Here is a 26,409-nt window from a genome sequence, read left to right as displayed (position 1 = left end):
AAGAAGAAACTGGTAAGATTTTTATCGATTTTTCCAATAGAACGTGGAAGAACTGAAGAAAATTCACCAACGTTTGCAAGTTCTGATTTGTTGTAAGTATATTAAAATATGATGATGTGATTTATTCTCTCTTATTATATCTCTAAGTTAGTACACACAGGGTGATTGGTCAATTTTGTGGGCTGTATTTCACTCTATGGTTGCTAAATTTGAAAGTTTCCTTTCTCGTGCACCCAATTAACCTCAGAGATATAAGAAAATTGATATCTTACTGACCTCGTTTTTCTGGATCCGTGCTGTAAGTTACGGATCCTTGTTTTTCCCATTGATTTATCGGGAAAAAACTCAGTCTGTAACTTCAAGTACGGACCTCCAACTTGGTTGGTAAGAGGTATATACAACTATGTTTATTTATTTACTTGATTTACTTACCACTTTTGAATGTTCTTAATAGTCTTCCTTACTGCTAGGATTATTGAATGTGTGGTTCCAGAAAATATCCATACCCCACCCACGAAAAGGGACTTTTCATATGACCCCCCCCCTCCCCCCTGGAATTTCTAAAATAGGCCCACAAAATATACCTTTTGTATACAGCGATTGTTTAACTTAAATTGGAGAATGTGTAAATGCTGCCCCCTCTGGATGAGATTCCATTCAGTGAACAGAGTTTGTTTATTGTCTATTTCTTAGTTTGCGTTACAAGTGATTTTTTTTAAAAATCTTGATCCTGAACCAGTGCATGGCGAGTCAATGTTATGATGATGATTAATTTCTCTGGCTTCCTCTGGGTACTTCCACAGGCAAGCTTACAGGAAACAAAAGAGGTTCAAATAAGATACAGAAGGAAATCGACAATTAGAGAAAACTATCTCACCACACTATTCTTTTTTTCTTTTTTTTTTTATTGTCACTCTTTTTTACAATTACAAACACTACAGTTACAAACACTACAAATAGTACAGATACTCTGCCTACACAACTGCAAATACAAATCTCACGCTACATTGTACTCTAATTACACAATTACTTTCTTTATTTACAAGATAGAGTTACAATACAGGTATTAAAATTATCAAAAATATACATATAAATTTACATAATTTACATAATTCTAGTTAACAATAAAGATTTGGTAATGCAGAGACATGCAAAAATTAACGATAAAAACCGACGTTTCGGTGTCTTCATGACGCCATTGTCAAGGAGAAATAAAAAATTACAGAGTCTGCGGCAAGGTGTAACAATAAATTAGCATATGGTGTTTAAGGCTAATTAAGTAAATAGTTTTGCGCAAATAGAGTCGTTTCGCACGTTCAGAGTGGGTTTTAGGTCTCTGATGAAAAGCATTTCGTTAACCAAACAATCAAACTTATTTCTACACTTTTTCAGAATGCTAAAACGCCTCAGTAGGTCTTTCGGGACTTCGCCATGCTGTTCGTGGTAGTGTTTATACACTGAAGATGCTTTTTGTTTATGTCCATCCACACGTGTGTGTAAGCGTCCGCGCGTATAGCCTACATAACCCGCATCACACAGGTCACATTGAAAATGATAAACGACGCGTTGTTGGTCGACGATCTGTGGCTTGGTTTCGGGTACTTTTAGATCCTGCTCAATTTTGCGGCTAACGAATACTGGCTGGGCAGTTGTCTGCACCTTTATGCTGAGATCCTTAAGTTCTTTTTTAAGGTTACCCGGGACCTTCAGAGGTGTCTCGCGTTTAAGCGATGTAGCGCATCCAGTTTAAACGGTAGATACCTAAACCCCTATATCAAATTAAAGCTTATAGAGCTGACTATCAAACCATACCAAGCATTTTGAAATAAAATAAATTGTCGAATTTTTCACGACCTCTGATTGCGAGCGTCCGAATCACCTTTTTAAAGCTACAAGTCTAAGTGAATTTTGTTTTTTGCTAATTTTATTTGTTCCTCAGTTTCCTGACCCAAAGCGCTAAAAAAGCGTGTCTGCGTTTTGCCATATTCAATCGCAGTGAAAAGTTATAGAGCATTTTCGAAATAGGATGAAAAAAATGTGGAGTAATCGTACAAAAATCACTCTCGGAGAAAAAATATTTCGAAAGAAAAAATTCGCAGACACGTTTTTGTTGTTTATATGTTAAACTAGCTACTGTCCAAATTTGAAGGCAAACGAACGAATTCCTTTTGAGTTTTAGCTCTTTGAAGTGGCTCCTCCAAGTGAAAAAAAATTTATTCGCGAAAACAGCGCTAAAAATTCGGCAATTCATTTTATTTCAAAATTCTTGGTTTAGTTGGATAGCCAGCTCTATAAGCTTTAATTTGATATAAGGGTTCAGGTATCTACAGCTTAAACCGGACACGCTACATCGCTTGGACGCGAGACACCTCTGAAGACACCTCTGAAGGTCCTGGGTAACCTTAACATAATTTGCCGATTCCTGGTCTTTAAAACGGTATGACTACACGAACAATGGCTCTTGGTTCTTTCGGCGTCTGTGGGGGCTGCTGGTCAACTATTCTTGAGTGTAGGAAGGTGTTAATGGTCGAGTTTATTAAGCGTTCAGGGTATTTAAGGTGTGCGAAAACGTTCTTTAGGCGGTCACACTCTTCAGAGAAATAGGCCCAGGAGGAAGATAATCGGTGTGCGCGATCAAGCATTGTTGTCAGTAAACTCCGTTTGTAGCGATTGTCTACATGGCTGTGATAGTGTAATAATAGACCTGTGTTTGTTGGTTTCACATAAACCTTGGTTTCAATCTGCGGTGCGTGGTTGAGTAGCTCGGTGCCAAGGAAAGGTAGCTTGCCGTTCTTTTCCGCCTCCATGGTGAACTTGACCGAATTGTGGGCACTGTTGAGGGTATGCAGGAAAGTAGTTGCTGTTGCTAAATCAGGCATTACAGTGAGCGTATCATCGACATATCGACGGTAAAAGGATGGAAGTTTTCCTTGCCGCTCAAGGGTATCTTCGATGGGTGACATAAAGACGTTAGCTGATAGGGGCCCGAGAGGGGACCCCATAGCAACGCCATCTGTCTGTTCGTAAAGAGCCCCGTCGAACTTAAAAAGTTGGCCTTTGGTGGCTACGCTTAGGAGTTAGGAGATCGACAAGATCCGCTCTGGTAAGGTCAAGATTGTGCGTTGTATTGAACCAATTGTTCGTAAAGGCTCTGTTGACCAGGATCTCTATTGTTTCGTCCAAAGGCACGTTTGTGAATAACGAGGAGACATCATACGAAACCAAGATTTCCCCATTGTTGATCTTCATCTGGTGAATCTCATTTGTGAAATCAAAAGTATCAGTAACTGTATACTGATTAAGCGACAAGGGCTTCAATTTCTCGTCGAGCTATTTTGCAAGGGGATAATTGTACGTGTCGGTCGCTGATAATATAGGCCTCATAGCCAATTTTTCTTTGTGGGTTTTTGGCAACCCATATAAATGTGCCAATCTGGAACCTGTAGGGATCACGGAGTCTGCGATGGTCTTCGGCAGGATTCTACGAACAATGGAATCTAAGGTCTTCTCCTTTTGTAGTAGAGGGTGATAATATTCGGGTGGTCTGCCCCTGGTCTTGGGTTTCTCCAGAAGAACGGCACAGAACTTGCTTGTATCATTGATGGAGGCTTCAGATAGTAATCGTAAGTATTCGGTTTTGTCCAAGACCACAACACCAGACCCTTTGTCGGGTTTCGTGATAACGATGTCGTCGCGTCGTTTTAACTCATCGATAGCTCTCAGCAGTGTCTTTGAAGGGTTCGGACTCTTGCGCTCGATGTAATTGAGTGCAACGGAACGTAACCTTGGTTTCGTATGATGTCTCCTCGTTATTCACAAACGTGCCTTTGGACGAAGTAATAGAGATCCTGGTCAACAGAGCCTTTACGAACAATTGGTTCAATACAACGCACAATCTTGACCTTACCAGAACGGATCTTGTCGATCTCCTAACTCCTAAGCGTAGCCACTAAAGGCCAACTTTTTAAGTTCGACGGGGCTCTTTACGAACAGACAGATGGCGTTGCTATGGGGTCCCCTCTCGGGCCCCTATTAGCTAACGTCTTTATGTCACCCATCGAAGATACCCTTGAGCGGCAAGGAAAACTTCCATCCTTTTACCGTCGATATGTCGATGATACGCTCACTGTAATGCCTGATTTAGCAACAGCAACTACTTTCCTGCATACCCTCAACAGTGCCCACAATTCGGTCAAATTCACCATGGAGGCGGAAAAGAACGGCAAGCTACCTTTCCTTGGCACCGAGCTACTCAACCACGCACCGCAGATTGAAACCAAGGTTTATGTGAAACCAACAAACACAGGTCTATTATTACACTATCACAGCCATGTAGACAATCGCTACAAACGGAGTTTACTGACAACAATGCTTGATCGCGCACACCGATTATCTTCCTCCTGGGCCTATTTCTCTGAAGAGTGTGATCGCCTAAAGAACGTTTTCGCACACCTTAAATACCCTGAACGCTTAATAAACTCGACCATTAACACCTTCCTACACTCAAGAATAGTTGACCAGCAGCCCCCACAGACGCCGAAAGAACCAAGAGCCCTTGTTCGTGTAGTCATACCGTTTAAAGACCAGGAATCGGCAAATTATGTTAAAAAAGAACTTAAGGATCTCAGCATAAAGGTGCAGACAACTGTCCAGCCAGTATTCGTTAGCCGCAAAATTGAGCAGGATCTAAATGTACCCGAAACCAAGCCACAGATCGTCGACCAACAACGCGTCGTTTATCATTTTCAATGTGACCTGTGTGATGCGGGTTATGTAGGCTATACACGCGGACACTTACACACACGTGTGGATGGACATAAACAAAAAGCATCTTCAGTGTATAAACACTACCACGAACAGCATGGCGAAGTCCCGAAAGACCTACTGAGGCGTTTTAGCATTCTGAAAAAGTGTAGAAATAAGTTTGATTGTTTGGTTAACGAAATGCTTTTCATCAGAGACCTAAAACCCACTCTGAACGTGCGAAACGACTCTATTTGCGCAAAACTATTTACTTAATTAGCCTTAAACACCATATGCTAATTTATTGTTACACCTTGCCGCAGACTCTGTAATTTTTTATTTCTCCTTGACAATGGCGTCACGAAGACACCGAAACGTCGGTTTTTATCGTTAATTTTTGCATGTTTCTGAATTCTATTTAATAGAAAAAAAAAGAAAAGAACAAAAGAACAGGCGGCACCAACTCCTTTACAAAATAATTAGGATTGATATTTAAAACAGGGTTCCATTTTGCCTGAAAATGTTTTAAACTTAAATTGCTTTGAGAGGCTATAAGCTTTTCAATTTCATACTTTCTCTTGACCACATCTCCGAAAAGCAAAAAGAGAGGGATTTGGTTATTTTTGCGGCAATTCCACAAATAAATTTTACCTAAAATTATAAGGTAGTTTAGCAGGTCAGATCTCTCATCTAATACTCCTAAAATAATATTAATATATTCCAGTTTTATTTGCTCCTCGGTTACTGTTAGCCAAACGTTTTCAAATTTAGTCCAAAAATCTGTTGAGAAAGAGCATAGGTTAAAGAAATATTCTAGCGTCTCTCAAGAGGTGCGACAGAACATACAAAGATCACTTTGAATCCTTCCGATTTTTAATAACCGGGTATTCAAAAACAAAATGTCGTTTAAAATTTTGAACTGAAAAAATTGTACAAATGTTTCAAGCGCAACTGATTTTACCAGTACAAATGCTTTTCGAGTCTCTTCTTCACTTAGGTTAAAATTTGACATTAGTTTATAGAAACCTCTTGAATGTTTGGCTTTTTCTTGAATGAAAAAAGCATAAAAGTTTCTACTCTTGCTCGAGATAGGATCAAAATCTTTGTGACCGCATTTTAACTCAAGTGTATTTAAAGCATTTCTGTCAACGATGACATTCCTTAAATGCTTCGGCACAGAGCAACGAACAGCAGACCACGTCAAGTAATTTGAGCCTATTAGTCCCTTGTCCTTTGCTATGTTAAAGGATTCAACATTGCTCCGAGAAAACTTTAAATCGCTGGTAAAAATTACACTAGTATTTATGTAATTGTGATAACAGATCGGTTTGCTGTCTATCTTTATATTATTATTATTATTCCAAATTATAGAATCAAAAGCTTTAGAATCCATTGCAAAACTTGAGCGAAATTCAGACCACCATTGCAGCATTTCGAAATAAAAAATGGAATTAATATGATAGTCATTAATATTATAGTTGCAGTGAAAAGAGAAAAAACCTCCAAAAGGTTTGAGCAAATGTTTAAGATAGCTTTTCCATGGAGACGGTTCAGGATTGAAAATTTTCGAAATCCATGCTAACCTAAGAGATTTGATCAAAGTCTGTAGATCAGTGAGATTTAACCCACCATAGTCAGAACTATTAATTGTAGCTGTTCTGGTTATTTTGTCAGGCCCTTTCCATAAGAATTTATATATTATCGTTTGAATCAGCGATATAAATTCCGAGGGAGGTGAGAGGATAGAAAATATATATACCAATTTGGGGAGAAGAAGACTTTTAATGATAGATACTTTACCAAATAAAGTGAGGCCTCTACAGCACCACTGATGTATTTGTTTTTTAATTTCGGTAATCTTGTCGTAAAAGTTTTTTTGTAATGACACTTCTCCGTTATAACAGAAGTGTACCCCAAGCAGGAAACTTAAGGAGACATCAAAGAGTCCATACTGTAGAGAAGCCTTATGAATGTAAACAGTGTGACAAGTGTTTTAATCAAGTAGAAGATTTAATAATACATAAAAGAGCCCATACTGGAGAAAAGCCTCATAAATGCAAACACTGTAGAATATGTTTTAATCAAGCAGAAGATTTAATGATACATGAAAGACTCCATACTGGAGAGAAAGCTTCCAGATACAACCGGTACAGCAGGAGTTCTAGCCAATTGAGAAGTCTAAGGAGGTGTAAAAATGCCTGCAAGGATGCTGCAAATTGTAGAAGAGATAACGCACTGACACAATCCCCTATTTTGCAAAACGATCAGTCAGACCATTGTCAAACACATATCTGTTGGATTTGTCAAGAGGAACTTAGCAATGAGGTCCTTCTTCTTGAACACTATGAAAATCATATGACAAGTGTTTAGCTTAAATCATTTTTTTTTTCCAAAATGTTTGTCACACTTGTCGTTTTCGTGGCTGAGTGTAAGTTGAAAAACGCATAATGTTCTGGTTAAAGATTTGCCACATTGGAATAGCGATAAAATAATTTTGGAGAGCATGAAGCTTCCAATTACAAAATGTTACATGTTACTTTGGCCTCACTGTAGAGACACTAGATATGGACACTCGTTGTTATGGTCTGAAGATCCATACATTTCTCTGAAGTTAGTCCACTCATACAGGCATCTTGTTTATACAAACACTATTTAACAGTCCTAAAGGAACATTTTTAACGCTAACAACAGCTACAATGTCAATGGCTTCAATGGGAGTGCAATACAATGACACCCTAGATTTGTTTTATTACGAGTAATACCTATGTTATTCTTCGCCCACATTTTCAGACACGTGAAAACTAAAAAATAGAAAACTCCCGTGAACTTAAAAGTAACTCAAATGCATCAAAATTACCCGTAATAATGGATTAAAAATTTTCCACTGAGCGATTATGTCTGGACGAAAAAGAGCCAAGCCTTATCACTTGCCCGAATATTTTTCCTTTTAATGATGTGACAGAGTTTTTAAGTATGTTTCGTTCGAGTTTCCTGCACAGCAAGTTTGTTGTTTAATATTACCGATGATGATGTTTGATGTTGCCGTTGTCGTTATTCAAAAGTAAACCAAACCAAACCATCGAATTAGTGTTTAGTAATGGTTAATTGTTCAGTTTCTATTAGTAGTAACGGTTTATTTGGAATAAAGAATAGAGGCCAAACTTAACATCCATTCTTGATACTGTAATTGTTCATATTTTTAAAGGGGTTTTACTGTCATTGTTATTGACAAAGTAATTATTATTAAATGTGGTGATTATCAATATCTCTAATAGAACAAAGCGTATTTTCTTTCCTGGTTATCAAAAGTGCAGGAATGCATAGACTAAATAGTAACGTGTAACCCCGCCCGCCCCCACTGGGGGTACCCCTCGGAATTCTTGGTAGGGATGTGCCGCTAAGGCTCGATTTCCAGCCCTTTTGGGAGAATGCGTTCCTTGTTCGTTGGGAGGAGTATCATACCGGACTCGCAATACGGCTGGAAATCGAGCCTTTATGTCGCCCGGCTGTCCAAATCCTGACCCTATTTCGGACCTGGCTTTTAAAATCCCATACGAGTTTTCAGAACAGGTTATGGCGTAATTAAGCTTTGCATATGTGCCGAAGTCAACAATTGGTAGATTTCACCCTGAAATTCAGCTCGAATGATAAGTTTTGGAAACTTCTTTTTTCTCTATTTTTCTTTTCGTCTTGAAAAAGATAAATACAGTCAAACCTGCCGTAAGTTACCACCCAAAATGTCAAGCCCATGTGGTAGCTTACGGAAGGTGGTCGCTTACGAGAGGTCAGACCACAAGAGGTCTAAATTTTAAATTTTGAAAACATTTTTAAACTTTCCAAAATTATATTTCCAAAGAATTTCAGTATCCAAGTTAGTGGTTTGCCTGTGAAAATCACCTAATATGGCGAATGGAAATGACACGAGGTGGTCGCTTACGAGAGATTCCAACTATAGTGATTTGACTGGGGAAATTTTGGTATTTTTGAAAACTGGTAGTTCAAGAGAGGTGGTCGCAAGGAGAGGTTCGACTGTACATTTATTCGCTCTCGTGGTTCCTTAGAAAACTTTACCCGATTTAAGACCACAATGGTCAAAATCTGTTCCCGTTTTCGCCCACCCCCCTCGCGGGGTAAAACCCAATTGAAGAGGGAGGTCTGGAATGGCGCGTGTCCTCACATTTTTCAGCAGGTTCGAAATAATTTACAATTTGGAAGATTTGCCACCCTCTATTTCACTCGCTGCATCATCTGTTGTGAAACTGCATCCTGGTTTCTGCCAAGGCTTCATGTTCAGCCAGAGGTCTGACAGTCTGGCTGTGCTCTGTGAGTTCTCAGTTGTGCACTTATCGATGGCTTCAATACTTAGGATACAATGCAACCAGACGTGACTAATCGATGATCAATGACATCAATGAGTAATCAACTGATTAGTCATTGATTATTGGCGATGATCAATGGGTAATCGATGACGAATCGATGAGCAAAAATTTTGTGGCTTATCGGTTATTAATTGATGCTACTGTACTGATCACTGATTGATTTCCTATTGATTACCCATCGATTGCTGATTGATTACACATCATAATGCTGCACATCTATTACGATTTTCGGGTATTTCTTTATTATAAACTGGCTTTCCTGTTATAAGTCACACGGTAATAAATCCACCATGCTGAAGAGCAAGCAACGCACTGGGACATCCTAAAGAAAGGAAATTCAACTGTGACTGGATGAAGCCGCTTTGATTCGGATGTCCCAGTGCGTAACTTGCTCTCCAGCAAGGTAGATTTTGTACCATGTGACCGTTAGCTGCAATATGCCCATTTGTCTTCTCTCTCACCGAGGGTTTCTCTCTTACCATCTAACCGAAGCCTACCAGGGAGTCTGGCTTATTAGCTGCAATTTATTATTATAATATTTTTTATTTCGCGGAATAACTACAACAACAATTTCCAGTTAACATTAATGCTAAATGTGACAATTTGCAATACTTGTTAAGTGAAATTTCGTCATTATAGAACACCCGTGAAAAAGATACGCAGAGCAGAAACTTGTTAACCACCAGCATTCCCATGCATCTACAGCAACAGATAAAATTAGATACAAAAAAATCATACACGATGGGTATATGAATACCTCTTGCTAACCGTACACTGTACTGTAAGTTACGGACCGAGTTTTTTCCCGTTGATTGATAGCCCAAGCGCGAAGCGCGCAGGCCATAAATCAACGGGGGAAACGAGGATCCGTAACTTACAGTACGGACCGAGAAAACGAGGTTGGTAAAATATTTATTATATCTCTCAGGTTAATCGGGCGCGCAGGAAAGGAAAACTTTCAAATTTAGCGGGCCGCACAGTGAATAACAACATGCAAAATTGACCAATCACTTCGCGTACTAACTGAGAAATATAATAAAAGTATGCAGGCGACTATAGTATCTGGAAACAGATTTTTTTTTTAGCCTTACATGACACATAATCCAACATTTATTTTATAATAAACACTACTTAGACTAGTCTACTTATAATAATTACGATGACTTTGACAGTAGGAACACTTACAATTTGTACTAACTATGACCCCAGTATACTTTCGATATTAACAGTGCTAATTACAAAGTTCACAAGACACGCAATACTTACGTATACTGCCGACAATGCTAACAATATTTAGTTACAATATGAAATAAATGTGATGGTATATTTCCAGCCTAGTGAATGAATGAGAATGATGTATTATTCTAGAAGGTGACTCAGGTATACTCGGAAAAAAGAAATCCGAGTGCTCCTATCAGGGGTTAGCCTCCTACGCAGTCGTTTTTAGGAGACGTAAGATGACTCTGTGGGTAATTACGTCAATGGTAGAATTTTAAACGCTAGGAAGCTGAGAGGTTCATTTTTCTTGGAAGTGCTGTAGATATAGAGACGTGTCACTATCAGACAAAAAATCTGGAAACGGATGGCCACATTTCTGCTTTGCTTACGTTTGCACGTTTTGCTTGTCTGTTCTCGCGCGCATGATCAGAGTAGAGTAGAGTCGTGTAAAGTTTACTCCGAGGGGTCGACAATGGTTTGAACAAACTGAAGCTCTAGATCTAAGGACGAGACGAATCAGTACTAGGGCAATAAAGTATTTAAAAAAAGGCTGATTTCAGGGTAAAAAATAAATCGTTGTTTTAGCTAAATACAGTCAACTCCCTTTATTGCGGACACCCTCGGGACCGTGAGTTAGTTTCCTTACCATCCAAAGTCCGTTATACAGTCGAACCTGTATTAAGTGGTCACCCAAGGGGAATGGCTAAGTGACCGCTTAATACAGGTTTGACCGCTTAATACAGGTTGCACAGAATACATCACTTACTTGGTTAAGAAAGTTCGGCGATAAAATGGTATGACAAAGGAGAGCATGGTATTGAAACGGACTAGTAAAACATTAACGCCACGATTGTGCAGCTCAAATCATTAGAAGCTCAATTGCCTGGCACGCTATTTGTTACCATATTTTTTCCTTTTACAAGGTGACCGTTTAAAACAGGTCAAGACAATAGAAACAGCTCGCTGGGACTTAGTATAGGGTGACCGCGACCGCTTAGTAGAGGTGACCGTTTAATACAGGTCAGGATTACAGTAAATAAGGGAAGTAATTTTCGGGACTTTGACAACTGACCGCCTAATAGAGGGTGACCGCTTAATACGGTGCCGCTTAATACAGGTTTGACTGTAGTGGGAATTTATTTTTGCCGGGAATTTTGTTGCTGTCCGTAATATCGGGCTGTCAAGTACGAGAACAATTCCCTTAAGCCGCCAATTTGCTTTCCTGGGCGTAGAACTGGCGACTAACATCGGCCTAAGGGAGGTGACGTCATCGGGTTATTCTTCGGAGCAGCCACGATCCAAGATCCGATTATACCGGAAATTGACCTGCATTCACTCTCTTTTAGTAGTAATGGCGGACGACGTCGGTGAAATAAAGACTTCGAACGTTTGTTAGGATTCGTTATGGTAGAATACAGAGTTCTTTCTACTTTCGTTTCTCGGCGTCTGAACACTGATATTAAGGATTTTACGCTCGATTTGTGGAAGAAACGTGGAACTATGAAAACAGTCAAGATTTGCTCAGGTAACATCGACCTACGGGAGGTTAACATCGACCTAAGGGAGGTACGTTTTATAGCACCACGTTTGTATCGTATGTGTTATAGGGCACAATCGTACACATGGAAAGCTTATTTGCAAGCATTAAAACAATCTTGCAGAGGCTTTTCTAATCGTTGACCTGAGTGTCATTTCATTTATTACCAACTCATAACATCCACCTACAGGAGGTTAACATCTACCTAAGGGAGGTAGAGTAGCCTACAGTGTACATTTTAAAGTTTATGTTTTATAATAGTCAATTCATACGCATATAAGCTTACACTCTAGCAGGGAAACTTGGGATCATAACGAGCTTTTCTATCATTGACTTGAATTTCATAATTTTCATTTTTACCAACTCATAACATCCACCTAGAGGAGGTAAACATCTACCTGAGGGCGGTTATGATTTTTATAGCACCATGCAAGTAGGTATTATAATAAGGAACGATTGACTTGAAGAAAGCTTACGAATCTTAAGGGGCTTTTGCATTTCGTGTACATGCCGTTTTAGAATAAATTTATTTATAAAGAATTATTATTATTATTATTATTATTATTATTATTATTATTATTATTATTATTATTATTATTATTATTATTTGAAAAGCCTTTTAATCTCACTAGAATGAGATTAATGAGAGTTTTCTCATTTTTTTTATTTACACTCATAACATGGAATATAATATATTATTATCATTATTAGTTTGTAGCCAACACAGACCTATGCTGGGCCATTTATATTCATCTAATGAAACACTTTTAAAGCCATAAAGATTTGCTGTGAGAGGTGTTATGGGTTTAAATAGAAAATTGCAGGTGCATTAAAATACCAGAAATTATAGCTGTTATGATGATTAAAGGCAATTCTTCTCTTGTTGTTGTTGTCTTTTTTTTCTTGGTTGACCCCATCAACCTGTAATTTCCACATTAAATTTTGCTAGAAGTGACTGTTTATGACTGTTGAAATGATGGATCATTTTTAAAAATATAACCCTTAATATGTCAGAATTTATTTTAATTTAATTTGTGATCTGACTTACAAGAGGTTTGACTGTTTGACTGTTTGACTGCTTCATTTTTTATTTGCCATTAACCAAAAAATACAACATAAATACATTAAAGATGATACACAATATTCCTACTAAACTATTTACAAGATGAAATGTGTTAAAGGCTAGGAAGCCTATATAGAAGCCTGGGGCTTATTAACTATAGGCTTCCTGGAACTATAGGATAAACCATAGAAGTTAATGGTACTGAATGAAAATTCCAATTAAATTTTTTTTAAAAGAAGAAAAAAAAGAAAGAAAAAAGAAAAGGTGTGTAACTTAACAAAGAGTCAATCTAACAAAGAAAGAAGGAATTTTCTAAGTCTTTTGCCAGACAAACTGATACCTTCACTGTTTTGAATTTCACGACTAAGCAAGTTGAAAAACGTAGGACCTTGAAACCGAATTGAGAATTTTTGAAGATTAGTTTGACAATAAGGTATATAGAAAAGGTTGGAATTTCTTGTATTATAAGAATGTTTCTGGCTAGCAAGAGTAAACATAGGCACAAAAATAATTTGGAAGTAAGCTTCGTCTAAAAAGATACATAAATTTCACCTATTTTGTATAAATAAATGCCAGAGAATTTTAAAATCTCCTGTTCTTTAAAAAAAACACCAGTATGAGCATCAAAAGAAACTTTAGATATTATTCTGATTATCTTCTTTTGTAGAACAATAATCCAATTTAAATTAGACTGATATGTCGATCCCCACACAGAAACACAATAAATTAAGTAAGGGTAAACTAGACTATAGTACAAGGAGCGTAAGGAGGTTTTGGGAAGGCAAAAACTAGACTTATAAATGATACCTATTGATTTTGATATTTTTCTACAAACATTAAGAATGTGAGGCTTCCATGACAAATGCTCATCGAGGATAACACCTAAAAATACTGTCTCTTTACACGTTCAATTGCATTGTTGTCAATTTGAATAGATATATCAAGTGCTTTGTTTTAAGTGAAGTGCCACGAACACCATAATGCTCTAATTTTGAAATCATAATGTTATGATCAACGGTGTCAAAGGCCTTGGACAAGTCTATAAAAATACCAACTGTGCATTCCTTATTGTCAATGGTGGAAGAGATTTTGTCATATAAACAAGCAAGAGCATAAGCGCTAGCGGTGGAGTGATGCTTTCGAAAACCATATTGATTGTCAGAAAGAATGTTATGGTTATTAAGAAACCTTAACAGACGATTGTACATTACTCTCTCATTGCTTACTACAGGGCATTAACAATATTGGTTTTATTTTATTTCTTTTCAGAATGCAATACTTAAACTGCACAGACCGCTGAAGAAACAGCTACTTCATAGACACCTATGACTCATTAATTCCACAAAAGACATTGTGTACTCAATTCATACGCATAGAAGCTTACTCTTCAGCAGGGAAACTTGGGATCATAAGGAGCTTTTTTTATCATTGACTTGAATTTCATTTTATTTTTACCAAGTGATAACAATTCCACCTACGTATACTGGAGGTAAACATCTACCTGGAGGAGGTTATGATGTTTATAGCACCATGCAAGTATGTATTATAATAGGGAAGAATTGACTTGAAGAAAGCTTATGAATCTTAAGGGGCTTTTGCACTTCGTGCACAAGGCCCTCAAATTTGGAATGACAACCCTCTTGATTTAGGTAATTCGCTTACTATCTCGAATTGTAGACAAAAACTTAGAGATTACTTCCAATCAAATTGTGAATTCATGTCCTTTTCAACTCTGGTATATGTTGTGGTTCAATTTTATCCTTGGTTTGAATTTCATCTTCCTATTGTTCTTGGGCATGGTAATGTATGATAATGAGTTTGAAACAATGGAAAATAAAATTTAAACCAAGGATAAAATTGAACCACAACACGGCTTAGCTTAATTTAATATTTTATTTGTTATTTATTTAATTTTTTTTCATTTAAGTTACTATTATTATTATTATTATTATTAGTATTATTATTATTACCACTATTATTAACATTAATATTTATCTATTTATTTATTTATTCATTTATTTATTTGTAAACTGTAAAGTAATTGCACCATTTTGACCAATCTCCTGCATGAATTGTGCCATATAAGCCCCCGGCTTCGGCATCTCAATATCGATTTATTACTTATTACCATGCACTCTCTTGTACTATTATTATGAATAAAGAGCATTATATATTATATTGTCTCAGTTGTTCAATAAATATTGTTTTCAAACAGAAGAAAAAAACAAAAAGAGAAAAGTCCAAATTCTCCCATGCCAAAGGTACAGTGTAAATTCAATTCAATTTCTCTACCCCAGCCAAATTCAATTCCCTTCTTCCCAGGCATGGTACATGGTCAAATGCCATGTGGGGGTGGGGGGGGGGGGGGGGACAAGGCATTTATTTTTTGTTCAAATTTGGCTTGTTCTCCAACTCATGACAAAGTTCCACCCGTATTTAGAAGCATAGAGCTTACTTGATAACAAATGACACGTCATGAGCTTAAAACATGAAAATGCAAACATTTAGGGGTAGTCATTTGGATCTTTTGAAAAGCACACTCAAAGGTTCATGGCATGGCTCAATTTCATTTTGACCTTTACTTGAGGTACAGATTTGTTGACTTACAAAATAATAGCTCTTTATGTCATATCTTTTTGACTCAATAGCCATAAAGGTTAGCAACCACAACTGTAATTGAATATGGATACTTGAAAGATACATTTCAATATCGACCAGGTGAAAGATTAAGTGGAAGAAAGACCCGGCTCAGTTATTTTTTTGGGATTTCTTTTCACAACTGCTTAAGGACGGTGCCTACTAATAGCGAAATATTTTTGCACGGGTTTATCACTATGCGGGAAAAGCAGATCTTCGTAGCGGGTATTGAAATCCAAAAAGTAAATTGGGGGTAACCACACATTTTTTAGAGATAACTAAGCAACAATTATTCCAAAAAGCAGCAAAATAAAAAGCAATGTATGGCACTTTTTTCCAAATTGAAGCTTTATTATCTCTGAAAAATGCATCGTTTCCCCCCACTTTTCTTTTTGGATACCAAAATCACTACTTCCTAAGTTCTGCTTTCTCCGCATAGTTTTAAAGTGCGCAAAAATATCCCTGTAATAGTAGGCACCACCCATAGGAAACCCAAGTATCTCCAGATGCACAGAACGTATGCGCAGTAACAATAGTAGGCACAGTCCTTAAGTTGTAGAAAGGACTGAGAATCTTTCTTCCAATTAAACATTACTAAAAAATGTTGGTAATTTTGTATCTTTGCACTCTAAGTGGTACATATATACCAATCTACACAATTTCCTACCACAGAGGAACAAAATTATGACCATTTGCATCCAATCCATCATATGGGAGATCCTCTGTCAATTAACCCTACAAACTTGAATATCAAATTTTACATAATTTTGCCACATGACGAGAGGCCAAGCTTGACAATAACAGTTCAACAACATCTGTTGTACACGATGTCTTTTGAGGAATAAATGAGTCATAGGTGCCTTTGAAGTAGCAGTTTGCACAGTTTAAGTATTGCATTCTAAAAAGAAATAAAATAAAACCAATATTGTTAATGTACTGTAGTAAACAGTCAAACCTCTTGTAAGTGATCACAAATTAAATTAAAACAAATTCTGACATATTAAGGGTTATATTTTTAAAAATGATCTATCATTTCAACAGTCATAAACAGTCACTTCTAGCAAAATTTAATGTGGAAATTACAGGTTGATGGGGTCAACCAAGAAAAAATCACTTTAATGACAGCAACAACGAGAGAACAATTGCCTTTAATCATCATAACAGCTATTATGCTATTTTAATGCACCTGCAATTTTTCTATTTAAACCCATAACACCTCTCACAGCAAATCTTTATGGCTGTAAAAGTGTTTCATTAGATGAATGTAAATGGCCCGGCATAGGTCTGTGTTGGCTACAAACTAATAATGATAATAATATATTATATTCCATGTTATGAGTGTAAATAAAAAATGAGAAAACTCTCATTAATCTCATTCTAGTGAGATTAAAAGGCTTTTCAAATAATAATAATAATAATAATAATAATAATAATAATAATAATAATTCTTTATAAATGAATTTATTTTAAAATGGCATGTACACGAAATGCAAAAGCCCCTTAAGATTCGTAAGCTTTCTTCAAGTCAATCGTTCCTTATTATAATACCTACTTGCATGGTGCTATAAAAATCATAACCTCCTTTAGGTAGATGTTTACCTCCTGTAGGTGGATGTTATGAGTTGGTAAAAATGAAAATTATGAAATTCAAGTCAATGATAGAAAAGCTCGTTATGATCCCAAGTTTCCCTGCTAGAGTGTAAGCTTATATGCGTATGATTTGACTATTATAAAACATAAACTTAAAAATGTACACTGTAGGCTACTCTACCTCTTTTACGTAGATGTTAACCTCCTGTAGGTGGGCGTTATGAGTTGGTAATAAATGAAATGACACTCTGGTCAACGATTAGAAAAGCCCCCGCAAGATTGTTTTAATGCTTGCAAATAAGCTTTCCATGTGTACGATTGTGCCTTATAACACATACGATACAAACGTGGTGCTATAAAACGTACCTCCCTTAGGTCGATGTTAACCTCCCGTAGGTCGATGTTACCTGAGCAAATCTTGACTGTTTTCATAGTTCCACGTTTCTTCCACAAATCGAGCGTAAAATCCTTAATATCAGTGTTCAGACGCCGAGAAACGAAAGTAGAAAGAACTCTGTATTCTACCATAACGAATCCTAACAAACGTTCGAAGTCTTTATTTCACCGACGTCGTCCGCCATTACTACTAAAAGAGAGTGAATGCAGGTCAATTTCCGGTATAATCGGATCTCGGATCGTGGCTGCTCCGAAGAATAACCCGATGACGTCACCTCCCTTAGGCCGATGTTATCTTTTCTCAACCTCACAAGTCCAGTCCACGCACACTTGAGCTTAGTAACCGGGCCTGTAGCTTCACTTTTTGTATGTGATCGATGCCACCTTGTGATCGAGTGGCAAAGAAGTAAATTTTCCTTTATTTGAAGGTGAGACAAGCTATTTTCAGTGTATCTCAAACGTAAATTATTTCTTTAGGTGTTAGGATCGATTGATAGAAACGAGCAAAGTGCAATTTCAAGCGACAGATGATCGATAGAAGGTTTAGCCGTCTTGCCCGCCGATGGGCGCCAATGATTTTGAAAGTAGGGCATCGGGAACATTGTGCGAGCTGTTTTTGTTGTCGTTTAATTTTGGCAAAGTCTGATTTCTAAAATATTTGCTTCCCGAAAGCTGAAAGCGACATCGTTATAAGGTTTTTGCTGTGGCTGTGGGAATCCCATCTCTTTGTATTTCATTTAATAAGAGAATGCTGGTTCTGACCTATCAATGCTATCATAGTCTAAATCCGGCGGATCTAAATATTTTAATTTCTAAGGCAAAAATAAATTACAGCTTAAGAAATTCTTTAAATCTTGAAGTGCCAAGACCAAGATCTGAAATTGGCTTGTCTTCTTTTAAACACAGAGCCGCCTTAGCATGAAATCTTCTTCCGCATCATGTAAAGGAATGTGCAAACTGAAGATCGTTCAAATTGGGCGGAAGACAAACAAGCAACTTCTGAATAGCATAAATTTTGCCAGATGGCTTTCTATACTTTTAGATGCGAAATTAATATTTTGTTTGTATTTAAATTATCTGATTATTATTGTAATTAAGAAGATACTTCACTTTGTTTTCCTAATTTTAATTTATATGTATTTTAATGTGATTGTATTTAATTAGCTGTAGTTAGGCAGGTCCACATCAGGACTTCGGTCTTGCCAATTCACTTTTAACCTGTATTGTTAAATAAAGATGTATGTATGTATGTATGTACCTACCCGCCTTGACTAGGTTTAGCTATTTCAGGTAGGTTTAATAAAGTGTTCTTGTTATTTGTTGGAAGTGTTTCTTGATTATATCGATTAATTTAAATTATTCTTTTGTGAAGTTTAATGCTCGGCCCCACTAGCACTTGTGCTATAAACACTGCCAAGGGTAAGTAAAGGCTCTTCTTCTTCTTCTTCTTCTTATTATTATTATTATTAATAAAGTTTGTTTTGTAGGACATAGAAGAAGCTGAAATATCCGATGATATTTTTCTTGATTGAAGAACAAACTGGTAACGGATATTTTTATCTATTTTTCCAATAGAACGTGGAAGAACTTGAGAAAATTCGCCAACGGTTGCAAGTTGCCATTTGTTGTAAGTAATCTGATGATGTGATTTTTGTTCACTTCAATGTTTATATATTTCCTGGCGTAGTCAATTGATAAAGTCGATAAAATTAGGTAAATCTGATTTGATTTATATCAATTATATTGATCAATCGGTAGAATCGATGACACACTTTTTTCGTTTATCGATTTATCTTGATTTTTACCGATCTCAATTCCTCAATTTATATCAGAATATTTTTTGTGCCAGTGACATCAGCTTATCATAAGAATTTCTACAAGAAATTGACAATTGACGTCATGTAAATAATGCATTTTGTGACAAACAAGTTGAAACTATCACAAGTGTTGACTTTTCTGGCTGGTAGCAGCCAGGTTTGTCTGCTCCTGATTTCTCCAGGTTTCTGTCGTTTAGAAACCATACGGCAACCCAAATAAAATGAAACGGAAATGATGTTTTGTGTTACTCATGTGCCAAGTAATAATTACTTGGCACATTACTAACACACAACATCATTTCCATTTCTTCTTTGAATGATGAGAAACCTTAACAGTATAATTATTACACTGTTAAGGTTTCTTGTCATTCAAAGAAGAAACATTAGGAAAGCATTAGTTTCTTGTTCTTTGGTGAGATGCTGGTTTCGGGCTATTTGTATAAACAAAAGCTCATTTGAAATTTTTGTACGTATATTATTAACAAGTAATCACATGATTCCAAGTGCAGTTTGGAATAAATGAGCATGAGTAAAATTTTAAAAGGCTAACAAAATTGCAGGCGAGTGCAATTTGTGGTCTTTTAAAATTTTGCAAGTGCTCATTTATTCCAAATTGCCAAGAAAAATCATGTTATTATTGTTAATAATATACGACAAAAATGTCAAATGAGCTTTTGTTTATTTCTTGTCTGTCAGCTAATACTCCACCTACATGTATTTGATTGGTTTAGAAAATGACAAGCTTGATTGACATACATGTTCATACGTATGGAAAACATGCTAGAGATTTTATTTTTCTTATAGAGCAAGTTTTCAAATCACAAAGTAAAATTTTAAGTCAATGTTAAAAGAAGTTTGAAGACAAGTCAATCACTGTTGCATGTCCTCAGCATGTTTTCCAACTGACTGGATTTCAAGTGCCAGGGCTTTGCAAACAGTCCAGACTGGCATGTTTTAGTCTGGTTCTCAATGAATTCAACATTTCTTTTTTATGCAAGCCGACCACAGGCAGCCCAAGCTCACTATCAGAGAACCATTGAATTATAAGGATTTGTATGGGAATACAACGGATTTGTGTAAAATGGTAGAAAATAACTGTGTTTTGTCAATAAAGTCAAGTTATCCTGTTTCTTCTTGTATTCTTTGACATTTACCAGCTTTTCAAGCCGATTCGGAGCGATTTCGGCGAGTTAGCGTCATTCGGGTTTCTACTGTTAAGTGTACCGAAAGGCCAAACAGTATTTCAGCCACGTCCGAAACACGAAACGGAATAAATCCGTTGAAATCATCCCTGGTGTCCCTACGACGTTAGCTCCTGGATAGTTCGGCCACATTACACAAACTAAATGAGTAGAAATTATATCGCAAATTTATTCAGAAAACGCGAGTTTAAGTTTTAAATTCCGTTTTCGTTGACGACGTCGTCGTAATCACAGTTAAAGAAACTGGTATTTCCAAATTTCCGGGTAAAAGGACAACCTCCAGAGGTAGTACAAAAGTTAATTTTGATTGGTCGATGGAGACAATGGTTCATCGACGGTCTTGACAAAAAGGACACCAGGGGACCCCGGGAACAAATCTGTTTGCCTGTGGACAACTGGCCGCTGTTTCCCCGTGCGAAGGAACTTTTGTTACCCAGTGTCCGAGTGTTCAATGTGTCCATGGCGTTCTGGCCGCGGGTCTTTCGAAATTTTAGAAACGAGCCGACTTGAAAGAAAATCTTTCTAGCAAAGGTGATACGGCTTCAATCGAGTCTGGAATGCAATGGAAGGAAAGCTATTTACCTCTACTTTGATTCTATGAAGGAATTGGGACACCAGGGATGATTTCAACGGATTTATTCCGTTTCGTGTTTCGGACATGGCTGAAATACTGTTTGGCCTTTCGGTACACTTAACAGTAGAAACCCGAATGATGCTAACTCGCCGAAATCGCTCCGAATCGGCTTGAAAAGCTAGTAAATGTCAAAGAATACAAGAAGAAACAGGGTAACTTGACTTTATTGACAAAACACAGTTATTTTCTACCATTTTACACAAATCCGTTGTATTCCCATACAAATCCTTATAATTCAATGGTTCTCTGATAGTGAGCTTGGGCTGCCTGTGAGCCGACATGGAAATCTTCAACACGATGCTCTAGGCTAAAATATTGAGTCAGGTCAGCTATCAAACCGTTTGTACCAGGACTTGTGCTTCAAAGCCTTTTGCTTTTCCACAGCTCATTTTATTCAGTGTTTGTCAGACTTCCGAGACCTGTTTAGCCGCTTGACTTTAAGCTCACCTTGTTGTCGCATTAGCTAAGCTTTACTTTCAAGAACTTGCTTCAAACTTTTTTACTTTTGGTCTCTAATTATGGAGTATTTGTAACCTTGCCTTCTTAGGCAGCTTTCAATTGCAGCGTGAAGACTGTCATGCTCGCGTAGTCTTTCTTACTCCCTGTTGGGTGAAAATCCTCGAGAATTTCATTGAGTGCCTCCAGTTCATAGTTTTCAATATTTTGTTTGTAGTCCGTTTGTGCTGTCCAAGACCTCCAAACTCTTAGTTAGTGTGTTTGTGCTTTGTTGGGTTTTTTTGCATTTTCCTTAAACTTTCAATTAAAATGCTGGTACTCTCTTCAAACCTGTTCATAATTTTGTTTCAAGACAGCCAATTTGCAAATTTGCGTACCTGTCAATCATTTAAATTTCACCTTTGTTGCACTAATTTTAACTTTCTGCACTCAATTTTACATTTCTGCACTGCATTTAGGATAAATTGAGATTCTCTCCACCAATCAGATTGCAGAAATGGTTGTATGTATATTATTAATCAGCTTATCGCTTAATTAATAAATTCAGGAAAATTGTTGCAAGTGCGTGGGTTTACTTCTCATTAAAAAGGAAAAATCATTTAAGGTCATTTCCCTGTTTTGTGAAATAAGTTTGAATAAATCCAAGCATAAGATGATGCACGTGTAGCGCTACCAAGTTGCTGCCTTCTGCCTATGCTTGTCTCGCACTGGTTTTCACTTGTGACCAGGTTTAATTCAAGAAATTGGCATTTGAGGTCTGATTTTGGCCTGTTGAGAGGTTATAGAGGGTCTTTGTACAATAGGGAGCCCAAAAGTTTAATGAATAATATTATTTCTTAAATGGATTTGACTGCAAATGCATGTGGTTAAACTGGGGCAATTTATCTTGTTCACAAGGGGATGAGATTGCAGAACCTGAAAGTATTTCTAAAAAAATGGAGGAGACTGTGTTTGCGGGTGAGGGAGATTACTGTCTTTGTAGTTTTCTTATTATACGTCTGAGCACCCCCTCCCCCCTCCCTCAACCAAAAGAAAAAAGGAGCAATCAAAAAAGTATAATATGCTGTGTAAAAAAGTGTGGTTGGATGTCTCACTCACTGTACATAACATTTTGAATAACTGTAAATGATGACGTCCCCTCTCAAATAAACGCCTCTTGTCTAATAAACGCCCTCCCCCCCCCCCCCCAAGCTGTTAAGTTTATATTAGACGCCCCTCTCTTATAAACTCCTTCTGTCTTATAGCTGCTTCCCATGGCAATTACTCCAAAATACTAGGAAAAGTGAAATACAGCAAAATCAGTCAGTTTCTTCAGTTTCTTACTTCATCGTGGAATGGGTGTTGACTGTCTTGTCAAGGCTCTCTATAGATGTAATTGCTAAATTGTCCTGTGCATTGAATCTCGCAATTGATGACTCTGAAAATTCTGAAATTCTATTCCTTCAAGAAAGGTCAACTGTGTGAAGCAGGAGCGGAACAGTTAGAGGCACAACTCTCCGTGCTGAATGAGCCAAACCTCCCAAACCCTTTCCAAGTTATTACTGACTGGGACATCGAAGAGGCTGATGATGACGAGGCAATGACCCGGAGCCAGAATTCTGACATCGATATTGAGCTTTTGAAAAATGATTTCGATATCTAGACGGCCGAGGCGTCCCAATGGATAGACTGGATTACATAGTCTCCTATTTTTAAAATTTCTTGATATTTTTGCCGAAACCATATTTGTTTTGTTAAATAAACGCCTTCTATCTTTTAAACGCCCCCTTTCACTTTGCACGCCTAAGGTTAAATGGATGCCCCTGCATGTCTTTTAGATCACTTCCAGTATTAATTATAATACAAATTTCACTTCAAATATATATGATTTCAAATTCGAAAAAAGCAAAGGTTACTGGAGAAATGTATCTTGTTTACGACGACCATTAAATAGGATGAGATTGCAGAACCTGAAAATATTTTTAAGTAAAGTAGGGAATTGTGTAAACAAGTGTGGAAGATTTCTAACATTATTGTTACATGTCTGAGCATCTTCTCCTTAAACTACTTTCCAGTATCACAGCAAATCTTACCAGCCTCTCAGTACAATATAGATCAGTGTTTATCATAGTGACTTTATTCATAGCAATAGGCCAATATATTTTGTATAAAAATGAAGTGATGTTTGGTCCCAAACAGTGTCCTTATCAGGGTTTGACTATATTTCCAAAACTTTTTGAAATTTTTATTATTTCGTTTCAGAGCTTAAGAAGGGTTAACTGTATGTGGCAAGGTTATCCATGGATAAGAGACAATCAGACAATCAAGGGACACTTAAAAGAGTCCATATTGGAGAGAAGCCTTATGAATGCAAACAGTGTGGCAAGTGTTTCAGTGAAGCAGGAAACTTAAGGACTCATGGAAGAGTCCATACTGGAGAGAAGCCTTATGAATGCAAACAGTGTGGCAAGTGTTTCAGTGAAGCAGGAAACTTAAGGACACATGAAAGAGTCCATACTGGAGAGAAGCCTTATGAATGCAAACAGTGTGGCAAGTGTTATAGTCAAGCAGGGCACTTAAGGACACATGAAAGAGTCCATACTGGAGAGAAGCCTTATGAATGCAAACAGTGTGGCAAGTGTTTTAGTAAAGCAGGAAACTTAAGGACACATGAAAGATTCCATACTGGAGAGAAGCCTTATGAATGCAAACAGTGTGGCAAGTGTTTCAGTGAAGCAGGAAACTTAAGGACACATGAAAGAGTCCATACTGGAGAGAGGCCTTATGAATGCAAACAGTGTGGCAAGTGTTATAGTCAAGCAGGGCACTTAAGGACACATGAAAGAGTCCATACTGGAGAGAAGCCTTATGAATGCAAACAGTGTGGCAAGTGTTTTGGTCGAGGACACGACTTAAGGAGACATGAAAGAGTTCATACTGTAGAGAAGCCTTATGAATGCAAACAGTGTGGCAAGTGTTTCAGTGAAGCAGGAAACTTAAGGACACATGAAAGATTCCATACTGGAGAGAAGCCTTATGAATGCAAACAGTGTGGCAAGTGTTTCAGAGTGGCAGGAAACTTAAGGAGACATGAAAGAGTCCATACTGGAGAGAAGCCTTATGAATGCAAACAGTGTGGCAAGTGTTATAGTCAAGCAGGGCACTTAAGGACACATGAAAGAGTCCATACTGGAGAGAAGCCTTATGAATGCAAACAGTGTGGCAAGTGTTTTGGACGAGGACACGACTTAAGGAGACATGAAAGAGTTCATACTGTAGAGAAGCCTTATGAATGTAAACAGTGTGGCAGGTGTTTTAGTCGAGCAGGAGATTTAAGTATACACGAAAGAGTCCATACTGGAGAGAAGCCTTATGAATGCAAACAGTGTGGCAAGTGTTTCAGTGAAGCAGGAAACTTAAGGAGACATAAAAGAGTCCATACTGAGAGAAGCCTTATAAATGCAAATAATTTGGCAAGTGTCTCAGTGAAGCAGGTATCTTTAGGAGAAATAATAGAGTCCATATTGGAGAGAGGCCTTGTGAATGCAAACAGTGTGGCAAGTGTTTCAGTGAAGCAGGAAACTTAAAGAGACATAAAAGAGTCCGTACTGGAGAGAAGCCTTATGAATGCAAACAGTGTGGCAAGTGTTATAGTCAAGCAGGGCACTTAAGGACACTGAAAGATTCCATACAGAAGAGAAGCCTTATGAATGCAAACAGTGTGGCAAGTGTTTTAATCAAGCAGGACATTTAAGGACACATGAAAGAGTCCATACTGGAGAGAAGCCTTATCAATGTAAACAGTGTGGCAGGTGTTTTAGTCGAGCAGGAGATTTAAGGATACGTGAAAGAGTCCATACTGGAGAGAAGCCTTATGAATGCAAACAGTGTGGCAAGTGTTTCAGTGAAGCAGGAAACTTAAGGAGACATAAAAGAGTCCATACTGAGAGAATCCTTATAAATGCAAATAGTGTGACAAGTGTTTCAGTGAAGCAGGAAACTCTAGGAGACATAAAAGAGTCTGTACTGGAGAGATGCCTTATGAATGCAAATTGTGTGACACAATTAAGGACACATGAAAGAGTCCATACTGGAGAGAAAGCTTCCACATGCAAGCGGTACGGCAGGAGTCCTCTCCAATTTAGAAGTTTAAGTAGACGTAAAAATACCTGCAAGGATGCTGCATATTGTAGTAGAGATAACGTACTATCAACACAATCCCCTTTTTACATTAAGATTTTGTAATGCGCATTTGATCATATCTTGATAGCATGTTAGACTGCGCAATATAAGAAATAAACATTATCATTATTATTATTATTATTATTATTATTATTATTATTATTATTATTATTATTATTATTATTTCTCAAAACCCTTAGTTAGACCATCGTCAAGCTCTCATCTGTTAAATTGGTGAAAAGGAGCTTAGCAGTGAGGCGCATCTTCTTGAACACTTTGAAAATCACATGACAAGTGTTTAACTTAACTTATTTTTCTACCAAAATGTTTGTCATTGACACCTGTCTTTTTGTTGGCTAAGTGTAAGTTGAAAAAGGCAAGATTTGCTGGTTAAGGATTCGCCACATTTGAATAGTGATAAAATAAGCGAGGAAGGCATGAAGCTTCCAGTGACAAAAATTCAGTTGGACCTCGCCTTAGAGCCACTCGCTTGATATGAACACTTGTTCTTATGGTCTGAAGATCCATACATTTCTCTTAAATAAGTCCACTCATACAGACATCTTGCTTATACAA

General features: G+C 37.4%; 3 protein-coding genes, 2 long non-coding RNA genes and 1 pseudogene across 6 annotated transcripts in view; 3 read left to right on the top strand and 3 right to left on the bottom strand.

Moving 5' to 3' along the window:
• The window catches only part of LOC146460115 (uncharacterized), a 457,503-nt gene that overhangs the window by 245,773 nt on the left and 185,321 nt on the right, over positions 1 to 26,409 (bottom strand). The gene's annotated exons all lie outside the window — the stretch shown is intronic.
• On the bottom strand, positions 1,115 to 3,083 carry LOC146460131 (uncharacterized). Its single transcript, XM_085088316.1, has 2 exons — positions 2,454 to 3,083; positions 1,115 to 1,713 (listed from the first exon to the last, which is right to left on the bottom strand). The coding sequence occupies exons 1-2, from the start codon at positions 3,000 to 3,002 to the stop codon at positions 1,276 to 1,278; spliced, it is 987 nt and encodes a 328-aa protein (XP_084944442.1). The 5' UTR covers positions 3,003 to 3,083; the 3' UTR covers positions 1,115 to 1,275.
• LOC146460130 (uncharacterized) lies at positions 3,927 to 5,095 on the top strand. Its single transcript, XM_085088436.1, has one exon. It carries the CDS (start codon positions 4,009 to 4,011, stop codon positions 5,017 to 5,019), a length of 1,011 nt encoding a protein of 336 aa, XP_084944562.1. The 5' UTR covers positions 3,927 to 4,008; the 3' UTR covers positions 5,020 to 5,095.
• LOC146460129 (uncharacterized) lies at positions 11,593 to 14,344 on the top strand. The gene is made up of 2 exons (XR_014857693.1): positions 11,593 to 11,906; positions 14,210 to 14,344. It is a non-coding gene; the product is annotated as an uncharacterized LOC146460129 (long non-coding RNA).
• On the bottom strand, positions 16,357 to 17,914 carry LOC146460128 (uncharacterized). The gene is made up of 2 exons (XR_014857694.1): positions 17,534 to 17,914; positions 16,357 to 16,475 (listed from the first exon to the last, which is right to left on the bottom strand). It is a non-coding gene; the product is annotated as an uncharacterized LOC146460128 (long non-coding RNA).
• On the top strand, positions 17,926 to 25,896 carry LOC146460127 (uncharacterized; annotated as a pseudogene). Its single transcript, XR_014857682.1, has 3 exons — positions 17,926 to 17,991; positions 19,139 to 19,190; positions 23,914 to 25,896. The product of XR_014857682.1 is annotated as an uncharacterized LOC146460127 (transcript).

Source organism: Pavona decussata, unplaced genomic scaffold, assembly GCF_977016875.1.
Source record: "Pavona decussata unplaced genomic scaffold, jaPavDecu1.1 SCAFFOLD_214, whole genome shotgun sequence".
NCBI lineage: Eukaryota > Metazoa > Cnidaria > Anthozoa > Scleractinia > Agariciidae > Pavona > Pavona decussata.
This window is presented reverse-complemented; position numbering and strand designations above follow the sequence as displayed.